This window comes from Clinocottus analis, unplaced genomic scaffold, assembly GCF_023055335.1.
Source record: "Clinocottus analis isolate CAN_PGR_092001 unplaced genomic scaffold, fCliAna1.0.p SCAF_8, whole genome shotgun sequence".
NCBI classification, from domain to species: Eukaryota; Metazoa; Chordata; class Actinopteri; order Perciformes; family Cottidae; genus Clinocottus; species Clinocottus analis.
In genome coordinates, this window is record NW_027176240.1 from 19,947,795 (window position 1) to 19,962,936 (window position 15,142).

The 15,142-nt window shown below is 43.3% G+C and overlaps 1 protein-coding gene across 1 annotated transcript in view; it reads right to left on the minus strand.

The window, feature by feature from the left end:
- Positions 1-15,142, minus strand: part of fbxw4 (F-box and WD repeat domain containing 4) — a 38,369-nt gene that overhangs the window by 11,204 nt on the left and 12,023 nt on the right. The window contains exon 6 of the mRNA XM_068568230.1: positions 2,259-2,324. Coding sequence (XP_068424331.1) covers positions 2,259-2,324 — 66 coding nt within the window. The remainder of the gene's footprint in view (positions 1-2,258; positions 2,325-15,142) is intronic.

Consider the following 15,142-nt stretch of genomic DNA (forward strand, 5'->3'; position numbering starts at 1 on the left):
TAGACAATTTAGTTAGGTTTAGGCAACAAAACTACTTAGCTAGGTTTTGGAAAAGATCATGTTTTGGGTTAAATAACTACAGAGGTGGCGTCGCTTTTGTACGAAAGTTACATGACAAATAAATCAACTTTATCTTAGTGTTCCTCGTGGAGAGCTTCACCCAGCGGTCGCTCAGTCAAAAACATCGTTGGTTGTTGGACCTATCCCCTTCTTCCCTTTCTACTTCCTGGTTCACGATCCCGTGGATTACATACGAATTGATGACGTGGGATTTTGACAAATTACAGCTAATTTAAATTTAGCTGTATGAGAACAGCCCGACCTGTCTGTTACAGAAGTCTCTTCTTTGGAATTGGATGCTAATGCAACATAGCGTCCGTATTAGACACAAAAGGCTTTCAACGAGATCGGCTATAAACCCATCAGCATCATTAGCAGAAAACTGAGGTAGTGTAAAGAGCAAGAAATGTCATCTTCAAGTATTAGCTGATAAACAGAATGGATTATTATATAGTTCACAAAGAGTCAGTGAATGAAATAAATAAATCACTGTGACTTTTGGACACATGCATTATGTAGGTCTGCTACACCTCGTGACCATTCAATTCCCCGCCACTACCTGCAACCTCCAGCGTAACCTCCCCGCCCGCCCATCCCTTCCTCCCTCTTCCCGCTCCTGTCTTCTCCCCTCCTCAGATTTCCAGGTCATTTGGGCGCAGGAAGCAGCTTTTCTTGTGTTGTGTCGCGTCGGCCCGTTTTAATTGGCCCAGGTAAAGCTGGGAATTAAAGCAGCCTCAGAGGGGATGTATCAGGTTTAAGCCTCGCTTTTCAGAGACAGGAATTTTCAGAGGCCCCACTCATTTTGAGCTGCTCCTCGCTCAAGAATAGCGCGTCCCATGGTGTTTTGAAACCTGCGCTTCAAGGGGCCACGCTGTCGGTACACGCACTGATGCAGTCATATTGTACGTTGGAAAAAGTCACATCAACAGAAGCCGTGTGGGAACATTGATCCGGCAAATTAGTCGTCGGTGTTAACCCATAATGCACTGGACTCAGTCGTGCACCTGTACTGTAGTACAGGAAGAGGAGGTGGGCTCGTCTACAAGAAGGCCGGTAAGGGAAGGCAGTGAGAGGAAGAGCATAGGTTTGGCAGAGGGTTTTATTTTTGATTGACACCTCTTATGCACAGCTGTGTATGTACTACTAGAACAGCCTCACTCTGCAAAATGTTCCGTCACTTTTTCATTGGACAAAACTGTGTTTAATTTAAACTACATAAAATGTCCACGATAGAATTACCGATATAAAACTAACACAACTCTTATGTATACATATATCAAGGATAATCAATGTTTAGGCTCATTACAGACGTGCTCAGTTGTATTGACACTTTGGTAATTCTTAAAATGGACCTGACTTCCTCATTCATTTTGGCGTATTTAAGTTGTTTGATAAAAAAAAAATACATATCTGAGCAGTGATAGAAATTAGCAAACACCTTACTTGTGTGAAAATAAAGAACCACACTGGGTTCTTCAGATTGTCCCCAACAATTTTTGGTTCCCGGCAGGACTTTTTTTTTAATAAAGGTTCCACTTTTATAAAAAAAACATATCAACATGGAACCATTTGGGAAAAATGACACCCAGAACTCCTTAAGAGAGATTGTACAAAGAACCTTTCCACCATCCAAGGGTGCGAACAAGAAGCTAGCCAGGGGGTTGTATAGAGACCTCTTTTTTATTCCAAGGGTTTATTCTATAATCTACCCAGGGGGTTGTATAGAGACCTCTTTTTTATTCCAAGGGTTTATTCTATAATCTACCCAGGGGGTTGTATAGAGACCTCTTTTTTATTCCAAGGGTTTATTCTATAATCTACCCAGGGGGTTGTATAGAGACCTCTTTTTTATTCCAAGGGTTTATTCTATAATCTACCCAGGGGGTTGTATAGAGACCTCTTTTTTATTCCAAGGGTTTATTCTATAATCTACCCAGGGGGTTGTATTTTTTCTTTTTATTATTCCAAAAGTTTATTCTACAACTCATCCAGAGCGTCCGACCAATAACCTTTTTATAATCTAAAGGTTTTATCTAGAGCCCACCAAGATGGTTTGACCGAGAACCCTTTTTTATTCCAATACTTTCATCTGGAACCGACTAAGGGTTTCTCGTCAGTTTTTATAATGATGACTAAACGTATAACGTGCTGCAAGTTACAGAAAAGCTGAAGTATATGAGAGCAGCTTCTCCACTTACCGTTCAGCGTCCCAAACGCGAAGAGGGGAGAAGTTCTCGCAGCATGCAGTGCCCGTCACAAAGGATCTGTACACACACACACACACACACACACACACACACACACACACACACACACACACACCGAGAAAGAGAGAGAATGAGAGAATTAATAGTCTCACACAAACCACTTAAGCCAGCTGAACTCCAACTTTGGAAAAAGGGTTGATGACAATAACAAAATGTTATTTGTTTTTTAGGTAGCTTATAATGACTGTAAAGGATGTCATTCATACAATCTCAATATATTGGAAATATACCAGAGTTTAGCTCCAAACAGAATCCCATACGATATGTTTATAGGGTTAAACAGTGGCTATAAAGACAAACAGAAAGAGTCAGAGACTCATTTATCATCGGTCAATAACCCATCGGCAACATCTGAAGACCAATATCTTGTACGCTGGTTGTGTCTCGGCCTCGTCTTGGGAATCGGGCGCATTCATACTCGTATCTTGGTCTCTGACAAAGAGGACTCTGGATTATATTTCAAGACCACAGCAGCGGGGAAGTATCAGTACAGTGCCTGATGTACCTGTGATTGTGTAATACTGTGAGTGTGTCGTACAGTGTGGGACTCGCACTGATCCGGACTCAACACCTCAGTCTTGATCTCGATACAGTCTGGTCTTGGTCTGGTCTCAATTTAAGTAGTCTTGACTGCATTTATTGACTTGATTTACCAAAAGTTAACGTCGTGCAAAACAGGAATTCCTTTTATCGTCACTTGTCTACAACTCTTGGGTTTAACACAAAGAATGCTTCTTCTTGCTTGCCACATAGCACACACACACACACACACACACACACACACACACACTCGTCCCTGCCTCCATCCACCAAACATTGTTTCCCAGCAGAAGAAAAGAGAAGAAAACTACAACAGTCGTGATCCTTTGATTGGAGTGGCAGGTTGGAATTAGCAGCCTAGGTATGCACAGTGAATACCACGCATGTGGAGAGGTGGGGGAGCGCTGAAAGGAGAGGGGAGGAGCGCTGTGGGAGTGGGGCTGCTGGGGTGTGCTGGGGTGTTAGAAGCTATGTAGAGGGTGGGGTGGTGGCCAGGGGTGCTGGTGGTAGGGGGGCTTCTGTTGGGCCGGGCCCGAGTCTCAGGGCTTAGCGCCCTCCTACGGGGTTGACGGACAGGGGGGAGGGCCCACCTTTTACACAGAGAGATAGTTACTGACAAGCGCTGTTGGCTGGATGATGAATACTGTAGATGGAGATGCAAGCAAAGTTTCTTTGGAACCGTAAAGCGCATAGAGAAGGGAGATCGATCCGGAAAGACATATCTGGTGAATTGTTGTGGCGGTTGGTAAGGTAGATGTTGCCTCCATCATGAACAATGCTGCCAGGCCAATATTTAGATCCCAACTTCTGGTAAGCCAAATAGAGCACTCTCATGTTACGGGTTTCAACTCAAAGACTGTGGAACGTAATATACAAACATGGCTCTCTACTTATTCTTTGTTGAATCAGTTCACACTCAAGGACAATATGTGTGTAAGGGTACGAGGACAGAGCAGAGACTCAAAAGCAGAGACTGACACTGGAGACGAGGTGAGGGAGAAGGCAAGGTCTTTTTTCGAGGCCCAAAGGTCCCACACAGGGGTCAGTCCATAAAGGCAAACAAGTCCGACAAGGAGCAGGCAAAAATCCAAAAGAAACCCTGGAAGCTAACAAGGGAAAAATACTGCTGAAGACAATGAACATACAAGGCAGGACGAAGACAATCTGGCACCAGAGCAGTTAAAGCAGGGCAGTATACATGTGTGGGGTTGGCAGAGGGAAAAACCAGGGGCATGTGATTGAGCGCAGGTGTAGGGAATGACCAATCAGGAGGCACTCAGGAGACACACATGGGACTCACGGGACGTTAGAATATATATTGAGCTCCTCACATGTTAACGACCTCTCCTCAATGCACTGTGCTCATCAGCCTGCAGTTCAGTCAAAGGTTCACAGGAGTTTTGTCGCGACTGATGGTCTGAGGCAAATCAATCATGGCTGGTTCAGAATTGAAAGATCTGTTGAGGGTAAAGCGGTTTATTTGGGAATTTCTTTTAGATATTAAAAATATCGCAAATTTAAGATTAGTTTCGGTTGTGTTTTCTGACATAAGTGTTGGTCACACATGATGTGTTCAAGGACTGAAAGGATGACGATAATGACCGCTTCTGGCGACCTAATATAGTATAGTGTTGACAAGAAAACATGCTTTACCTTTCCGCTGGCAGCTTTTATCATTTCATTATTAATAAACTTGAAAACCCAATTGAACATTCTGTAACATTAATTAACAAATGTACAAAACATGATGGTTTTTTTTTTTAAAAGAGCTGGCCAAAACCCCAAACCTATTTGATTAAAAAATACATGAAAATTAAGAAAAGCAACAGCATGAGGTATGATCAATCAATAACCAGAATCATTGCTTTCATTTACCGCTGCTATGTTCCATATCAACTGTTGCATTAGCACCAAAAAACAGAAATTTAGAGGGGGTGTAATGCAAGTATTTGTTACATAATTACATTGGCCTTTTATAATGACAAAACTGAAATATGCATATGCATCTCCGATCATAGACCATAAACCTTTGAGGATTATTAACAAGTCATTTGCAGCTTGCAGATAAACCAGATGGCCTTATTGAAGATGTTGAAGAAAATCCTAAAACTTAGTATCCTAGAAGTCCGAGAACTTCCGGGACTGGCCTGTATGCATATTCACAGCGGAAACCCCATTCCTGTTGACCCTCGGGTTAACTCCCTGCCTGTTAACCACAGTGAAGGGAAGGAAGCTATTAGCTCCAGCTGTGGTCGAGCCATAGGTCAGGAACACTGTCAGTATGTGACCCGCGCCTGTGCCTTCGCTCAAACAACACAAGTAATGCTGCTGTCACGTTGTCACATTCTCTCTCTCATCCTCAACGAAAGTTGACACAGTCGAGATAATACCAAATATTATTCTACCACTTTGAAAAGGTTGCTGAATCGCAGACCTCAGAATGTGAAATGCAGCTACTCTCCCCAGCGGTGTGCTTTTAGTTGCCACAGGACGGGCCTTCATATGTATCTCGACAATGTGACACTTCATTGAGTCATAATTGGCTGATGGAAATAAGCTAAGATAAGATAAAGGCCCTGATCAGGTAGGACAGACATACGTATTTACAGTATCCCGTCTTTATTTGAATTATCATTGTTTGTTCAGGATCTACCAAGTGCATCCTATTGTGAGCTTAACACGAAACAAAAACTACATGCTACCTCGTAGCAGTGGCGGGCAGTGAAATAACTACCTACTGCTTTGCTGTCTGATGGTGCGTTCTCACCAAAACAGTTGTGAATTTTTGCAACACTTTTTCGCCTAACTTTACTCGCTCCACTTTATGTGGTTAATTTGCTTTTTTGCAACATTTGCGTTAGAAACGGGGCGCGGCTTGAGCCCCGTTACCTAGTTATCAGCACATAGCCTCACTAGCTAACCTAAACTGACCCGGTCACATTCCTGTCAAACAGTTTTAATTTTCCACAACTATTAACAACTATTTCTGTGTTATACTTGTTGTGGAATTACCACAAACGTCGGAACATCAAACATGTGTTTGGGTTCATAACATTGGTAGCCGCACACAGCTTGGTGTATTTCGACAACTCCTCCAGGAACTGCGTCTGGATGACGGCCGCTTCCAGTGCTGCTATTCACCATTAAAATAACCACTAGTTCTGCTTTATACTTGTTGAAGAAGTCCCACAAACTTTAGAACATCGCCCTCGTGTCTGGGTTCATAATATTTTCCGTAGTCGCACACAGCTCTGACTCAGCGTCAGGCAAAAAAGCTAATTTACGCAACGTTTTTTCGCCTCATTTGGCTGCCCGGCAAAAAAAAAAGCTTTTTCGCAACCATTTGCGTCTCATTGACTTCACATTTCGCAACTCTTTTGGTGTGAACGCAGCATGAGTCATAGAGTTTGTCAGATGTATAACACTGACAGCTGATAATAACAATTATCATACATGTAGTTTATTTGTGACAAAAAAATACATTATAAAATAGCGATAACTTAAAAAATATGAAAATATAAAATATGTTTTTATTTTTTTGAATGATAAAAATGCTATAACTTTGTGATTCTGTTTAGGCCAGCAGAGAAGGCTGAGCAGGCCCTGACGGCTGCCTTATAGTAAAACAAGTACAGTTTTCAGGGGTCCCCAACCACCGTGCTACCGGGACATGAGTCCCTTGGTATCGGGCTGCACAGATATAGCGAATGACAAGAATTTTCAAAAAAAAAAAAGAGAGAAACAAGCTCAGGGTTCCTACTAATTTGGCGTAATGGTGAGTTGTATCTTTAAGCACTTTGTTATTCTCTTTATGCTGGTCGTATCATTCTATTACGTAATATTTATTGTGTCATATTTATTGCCCACACCATAAAGGGCGGTTCATGAAAACATTGCCCGACGCGAAACCGGTTCATGTCGCGAAAAAAGGTTGGGCACCGCTGCTTTAAATGACTGAACGACTTGCCAGACATCTTAAGTCCCGGAGTGATTTGCATATAATGTCCCACATAATGTCTTGAATTAGGTACTCAGGTGAGAACCAGGAGATGGTGCTTGACTTACAAAGTATGGTCTTAAAGGGTAGTTTTCATCCTGGACCCTATTTACTCAAGATTTTGTGTCTCAGTCACTAACGGGAACTTTTAAACTTTTGTAATTGGTCCAGTTTTGAAGCTGTACGCTCCAGGAACGGGTTGCAAAGTGACAACTCCTCAACAGCAATTGGCCTATAAAAATATTCTGCATTTAACGTATAATTTAAAAGGACAGTAGAACTAACAGGAAACAAGGGAAGAGAGAGAAAGAGACAGGGAAATGAGAGGCACCAAAGGTCCCAGGCAAGTCCTAAACCAGGGATGCTGCAGTTAAACGTTATCGCCTAAGACCCCCAATGCCAACCAGGGCTCACCAACACAATAATCAATTTCATAATAGTGTGCTACTTTCCAGAAGAACCACCATGTAAGGATCCCTTCCCTTCTGTCCCGACTGTGTTTTAGAAAACCTACGCCAGAGACAGAAATGGTTTGGAGATGTGGACTGGACTGTGTTTCACTCGTTACGTTTAGGAAAAAAGTCGCATCCCATATTGTGTGCACATTTCTTTAATCAAATGCCTTGATTAAAACATTGATATTTAGATGAAATTCATCCAACGGGGCTATCGAAATATTTTTCAAAGAAAAGTAAAGACGCTCTGCGTTGGTTCATACTGTAGCAAACCATGACGCTGGCATCAGCACATGGGGAGTGGTGAGGAGTGGGATATGTTGTGGGGGTTGAATGGGTGGCAGGACGGGGTTGAGGGTGGGGTGGGGTGGGGGTGGGTGGGGCGTCTAAGTGCGGCATACAGGCAGCTGTCAGGCCCATTAAGCAGTGTGGCCCATCGGCAGTCCCTCGGTGATTAGTGTTGGGTAAACTCATTTATGGCCCAAATGGGTCGGGTGGGGCCGGGACCAGTATGCGTGGTGGGTGACCTCTGACCCCGCTGACACAGGATACAATAGGGTTACGGTCACACTCACTATCTGGACCCTATTACTCTCCATTACTCACATTACTCACCCCTCACTGGGTCGTGGCACTGGCAGAGGCAGAACAGAGGACACCGGCCATACAAAGAAAGTACGACTCCCCCCTTGTCTCTCCAAGCTCTCTCGGCCCGCTGAAGGGCCAACCAGGCCTGATCTGGGGTCAGAGCTCGCACTGATATTATAGCTGCTAAGGTCAGAGCCTCACTCGCCTAATGTGGGGCAAGTGTCCCCCCTAAACACACACAAACGCGCACACACACACAGTCATATCTCTGACCAAACAGGTTCCCGATGTGTGCCTCCCCCCTCACTCCTCCTCTCATCATTAGCAGCATGCTGGGCCTCTGCTGCCGTTTGGGTAACCTCATCAGCTGGCTGTATTATCTAAGGGCCTGTGTGGCAGGGTCACACAAACTAACAGAGTCCTCAGTGGGAACCCAGCCTCACTCTCTCATACACACACACACACACACACACATCACAGAAATGAAGGGAGGGAGACACATCAACACACGTTCATAACACTGTCCTGCGCGCAAACACACACACACACACAGACGCATACAGAGTGTGAGAGCACCTGCTGGGAGTTGAGTCCAACAGTACCAACATTGTTAGCTCCAAATCAACACGCTGACCGCACAGGGAGCGCCCCACGTTCCCAAGACCAGCACTGACACACTGCTGCTGTCCAGACTGTCAGCATTTACTGTAGTAAGCCCGCCTCACTACACACGTTACATCTAGTGAGCAACAAGTGTGGAGGAATTGAAGCTGCCACTAAAAAAAAGGGGCTTTGTAGATTGTCAGGTTGGAGCGAGCAATATAGCAATATTAGCTCGCAAAAGAATCAGTGGCCGTCCTATCGCTCCCCTGCAGCTATGTGCTATGACAATATCTCCAAATGCAACAAACCACTTTTTACCCAGCTGAAAGGCATCCTCGACCAGTGGTACTCAACATTTTTTCAGCCTCCTGACCAGCGCAAAGCATTCTTGGTTGAAAAAAAGATGTAATACACAGCGCTGTGCCATCAGTGTCAAATTTAAGAGAGAATATATACAATTATGTTTATGAACCTACACTTATGTTTTCTTGAATATTTCTTGCATTTTATCTCAGGATTTTTTTACTTTTTCAAATCTCTCGTACCCCCATTTGAGAACCACTTTCCTCGACGGCACTCCAATACATTTCCTTCACTGGAAAGATTATCCTAAAGAGGGCATTTCCTCACGTGCATCCGAGAGGGCACTTTATCTCATTTTTCCCATTGGAAATATTATTATTTCTTATATTCCCTATTGAAAACGTGATAAAGTGCCCCGGAGGACACTTTACTGGGAGGGGAATCCGAGAGGGCACTTGTTTCCTGTGATGCTAATAAAGTGAAGATGATGTAGTGAGTGACAGGCTCGGGAGTGAAGGAGAAGCTAACGTGCATATGGATTCAGTGTTTTCTAGCTTTAAAAAAAAAAAAAGAGAATAAGACTAAAAACACATTGTCAGCCATCTTAGACCTTGTGAAGTAACATTCTTGCTTAAGGTAGTTTATGACACTTGAACGTCATTTTACACTGATGTAGTAGTTTGGTAATAGAATAGAATACAATATCTGGCTATATGTTTGGCTCTATTGAAACACATAATTGAAGTGATGATAGAGTAGGAGGTGACACAATTGATAGAATTTACAAAGAGGAAAATGCTTGATGTGTGAGATTAACAGTCCGACACCTCAAACCTTTTACTCTTCCATGATGTAACAAGATCAAACCAGTAAATGTTTGGCATTTTTGCCCGAATCAAATGTTTCTGATTGATGGATTCACTGTGAGAGGGAAGAGAGAAGCCTGTTCCTTATCTGAGATGATGAATGTCACTGTGAGCCTGTGTAGCTGTACACAGTCTAACACATCCTACATTCGACCAAATCTAAAAGCTCACCTAAACAGCGCAACAGTTTAAACGTTTGGGACTTCACTGTGTGCAACCCGGCTGAGGTGGTGCTCGTGACCCTGAGTGACAAATGATTTAAATTCTTCCACAATGGCTGTCTTGACTTTTGTTGGAATTAGGGAATTCCAAACAAGTCTTCTATTAAGAGGACATAATGCAAACACAAAAAAGTAAGTCAGCATTTATCTCAGCCTCTGCCCCGAGGACCAATTACACATGAATGCAAGAGAACAGCCCACATCCCCGCGCTGGGAATGTGGAGGCATTTGGCTATGGACTCCAGGGGCGGTTTAGCTTTGCCCCGTCAGTCCCCCCCCCCCCCCTCCAATCCCCCAACCTCCCGTCAGAAAGAGGGTTGTTAATTTGTTGCGCTTGACCCCGGGCTTTGTGCCCGACGTGTATCTAGTTTGTAAAAAGTGCTTTTATCTGCTTTCTAAATATGTCTGAGCTCAAAGGGTTATGATGCTTTTATATCGGTCAGGGAGGGAGACAATAGCCAAAGGGTGCAAGTGCTGACCCCCGCTGACACACACACACTCTCTCTCTCTCTCTTTCTCTCCCTCTTTTGCTTTCTTTCTTTCACTCCCAGACTCCTCTCCCTTGCCCCCTCTAGCCCCTTTCTTACACACCGATATGCATGGGCAAACATATGCATGCACACAAACATGCACTTTCTCTCACAAATTCACACTGTTATGCATGGAGAGACACACACAGACACACACACACACACACACACACACACACATCTATGCCTGGACACTGTTGTCCCATCCCCACCCTCCCACCCCCGTGGCCCTTTTGGCTTCTGTTTGTGTCTCCTGTGTGTAGGGTCCCCAGGACATTCCTCAGCCGGCCCCTCGGCTCTGTTCACCCGGCTGGAACAGACTGGGACCCCGCACAACCGTCCCCATGACACACACACACACACACACATACACACAAACACACACACCAGACACAACAACACGCTAATGTTAGCTATCCATCCTCGTAAGCGCTGTAACACAAACTCTCACTGTTGCCACAAGCGACAACTACGGGATGAGGAACTGGTAGTATAGCATGACGTAATCACACTTATCTTTTTTGTTTATTTTTTTTGTATATATAAATTTATATATACACATATATAACATAAATGTGTTTTTAAAGGACTCAGAAGTTGACTCAGTGAGCGATTCAGGATGCCAAAGTGTTCGATTGAAGGACTCAGAAGGTCTTTTGTTCGAGCAGCAGTTACACACCTGTGGTTGTGGTTTTTAGATTCAGCATCTTTCTGATGGCATTTTCTGGTGTTTGTTCTTTGTAATAATGTGTTTCTCGTCTGCTGTGCACTGTGAACTTTGTTGTCGTCTGTATGACTTTTGGTGACAAATGAGTTCCTCCTGGGGATTAATAAAGTTTTCTAATTCATATATATATATATATATATATATATATATATATATATATATATATATATATATATATATATATATATATATATGACTCGAGTGTAAGCTGATAAAATAATTAATTAACTCAATGATAAATAAATACACGACACATCTTAACTATATAATGTATTCGTGGACACTTTGATTGATTGATGGATTAATGTTCACTAATCAATGGATACTTAGAAATGAGCAAAGGCCTTCATCAGAAGGAAACACACTTCGCTGCACTGAGCTACATCTATGAGGAGCGCAGCAAAACTCTTTGGACTTCTTTTGAACGAGCAACTCCATGAATGGACGCGTTGGAAGGATTTGTGGAGAAACAAATGAGAAAACCGCAGCGAGTGGAAGTCACAATCACTCTGTGACATTTTGGTTTGGAGTCAGTGAAAGGAGGTCTCTGTGACAAGTGCTTGTATGGCCGGGGTCAGCGAGAAGCGCGACCGACAACTTTTATATTGGGATCCACTAGAAGCGAAGCTTCAGTGATCACAGAGCTTTCTCCTGCTCGAAATGTGGTGGGAGTGACGCTCATTAGGATAATGTGCTGTATGAATAACACGCCGCCGGTACACAGCGCACACTCCCACGCTGCCCGGATCACCACACACACACACACACACACACACACACACACACACACTTTGGGAACAGCGATTTCTCTGAATAATTCAAAAAGGTAAAAAGGGGCTAAATATGGGAAATAACTATGAATAAATTCCAGAGAAAAGATCATCTGACCTGCTTTAACTCAAACTAAATAACTTAAATCAATAATGATTTAAGTTATTTATTAAGTGATGACACCAAACATTCTCCACTACGAGGTCAAATCAACTGCTTAAATTATTAAATAATAACACAACCATTCCTATAAGTCACCTATAATAAAGCAATGTGTTTATGACACATTATCTTATATAGTTAACAATTACGACTGCTTCTAAAAAAGACATCTGCATGACTTTATTACATTAGTTATCTGTTATTACAGCTGCCTTTACTATGCTCACTAGTAATAAACACTTGCAACACTGCAGAGCAGTTTGTTGCATTGATAATCATAATTTGGTTATTTTACATGATTTTGCATACTTTGACCCCATTTAGTATATGTTTATTACTTTTGAGGAATATTCTTCTTAATATTGTGATTCGGGCTGTAGTTAGTGTTTGTTTTAATTTAATATGTTTGTTAATGGCATCACTTTAAAAGTTTTTTTCTAACATCTCTCCACAATTTTTCATTCAGTGATAAAATGTTGTGAATGACTAAAATGATTAACTGATCATCAAAATTGTTCTCTGCCCTAATATGGATATTGTTTTGAACTATTTCACCCAGTCCTGGGGACAAAACATCCCCAAAAAGCCCTCATCAAAAGTATATACTTACCGTCATGTCTACCAAAGTCCTATCACATGTATTAAATATGCAATACTGGACAATATAAGAAGTGTAACTTAACTAACCTTACAGGCACAATGATTAGAATTTATGAGTTACATTTTGTTTAAACCCCTCCTCCCCGGTCAAGCTTCTCAAGGAAAATATTTACTTCTGGATAGTTTTATACTCATGTCTTCTGGGGTAAAGCAATGCGCCTCACATCTGCCACCAGAATCTCTTCAAAGATGTGCGATGTGAGAGAACCCGCCGCCAGAAAAGCAGGAAAGGGAGGTGAAGGAGAGGAGGGGGGGGGGGGTATCGCGTCTGCCGGTGCGACATCACCTTGGCTGCATAGGGGTGAAAGAAAGCCAACCCCAGATTCACTCTCGTGAGTCAGAGTGTAGCGTCGCACACTTTCAGTGAGTCATAAGTCGGGATAAACCGATCCAATTTGTTTTTAGTCTTTACACCTTTAGGTATCAGCCGATGCGAGATCACAGCCGATCACCGTGTTTGATCAATAAGCTGCATGCCTCCAGTGACTGCGGTCAATCTCTTGTGTGTGTGATGCAACAGGCTTGACTTAAACATTGCTTTGCAATTGAAGTGTTTGCAATTTTTTTTTTTTTTTTTTTAAATGGCACAAAAAAAAACATTTTTTTAAATAGATTGGCCTCATTGTCACCAGGACCTTTAGCTCTTTGCGTCAGTATTGGCCTGATATTCTGATATCCGATACCGGTGCATCGATCATAAAAATCATGACATGAATTACTTTTTCTATTGCGTTTTTAGGAAAATCATACTTGTTCTTAAAATGAACAGAAACCAAAGGGAGGCTTCACGTGGTCATTACAGAAGTATAACTAGCTGAAAAATCTGTCTTGTTTATTTGCCATACATGTACACTTTGAGATAAAAGCACATCTTTATCATTCATTATCCTGCACGTATATGAGCTGTTTTGTCGCAGACTTGGACCGTTGTTTGTGTTTCTTACATGAGGCAAGAGTGTGTCTGGCGTGAAAACACTCTTCCCTGGTAAACCTGAGACCTGAGAACACCTGTATGAGGCCAGCACGTAATGAGAGGTCTTTATGTGCCGCGGTGTGTGTGTGTGTAGCATGAATTTGCGTGCTGGAAGTTCCTCTCAGCGTGTGTTTATGTGTGCAGTAAGTGTGGGGAGTCTGCAAGGTGTGTCTCTCTTCGAAGGGAATGTCTGCCTATAATACGTGTCCGCATGAAGTTATCTGTGTGTGTGAGGAATGTAAGGTGTGCGTGTGCGTGTGTGAGTGTGTAATGAGGGGGTTCAGAGGGAGCTGTGATTATTCTCGCCTCCTGCGGTGCGGGTCCTCTGGCTCTGTGGGCCCCAGGGAAAGCGCCCTGTATTTAGCGTGTGGGAACGCACATTCTGCCCCCTTATCGCTGCATTGTTGCAGCCTCGCTCTTTTCTTCTCTTTTTTTAACTAATTGAATTCTTGACTCCTGAGCCACAGGGACGGCTCGGGAGAGACCAAAGAGAAAGACATGAATTTCGGGTCTTTTTCTTGCGGTTGAGTGGGGCAGAGCAGTGGGGGTGAAATTGGAGTGTGTGAGGCCGGGTGGTGGTGGTGGTGGTGGCGGCGGCGGAGGCGGTGGGGGCGCAGTCGGAGAGAGGGCCGGCTCTGGCTGGCTGGGTGGCTGCCGCGGCGTCACCCTGTACTTTGATACCAGGGGTCAAAGGTCGTCCTCCCCCGGCGGTGGTGAGAAAGTGGCGAATCGGGGACGGTTTATCCAACAATCATTTTCTTTTGGAGACTTTCAAAAGCGCTTTTGGCCCCTGCGACATCTTTGTAGTTGTGCTTGAGGAATTCTCGACAAAACAATTGTAACCCCCCCCCCCCCCCTCCCTGTTCTCACCTCTCTTCAGGGTAGCTTCTCCCTTCACTGGCTTCTGCCCAGCTCCCCCCCTCCCAACTTCTCTACACTAGTGGTCAGTGTAGCGTACCCCCTTTCCCAAAACGCCAAACCCTAACCAAGCTCGAAATCAGCATACTCGCCTAGTCTGGCAGGAAATCTGCACATAGCAATATTGCTGTTGGCTTTCAGGCTCTATGCTTCTTGAGTTACCATCTAAGTCTTATCATGAGAATGTACAAGAGTTTCTTAACTGTAATTAAAAAAATGTTCAGACATGGAAACGCCTTCATCCCAATACTTACTATATGTGGCCCCTTGTGTCTACAGCTTTCAAGACTTTAGTGTTCCTCTAAGGAACTCCTTTGGAGTCCAATGTGGATTGGATTGCACTAAGAAGTTACATTTTTAGGTGCCAAAGACACTTATTTACCACAGGAGTTTAAATGTTTTACTAAAAACTAACAGGGATTTTTCCAAACTCTTTCAATCACTGATCTTTCAATGGAGCTGAAAACTGTAAAAGCTTATTGAACTAATACTTCCTCACAT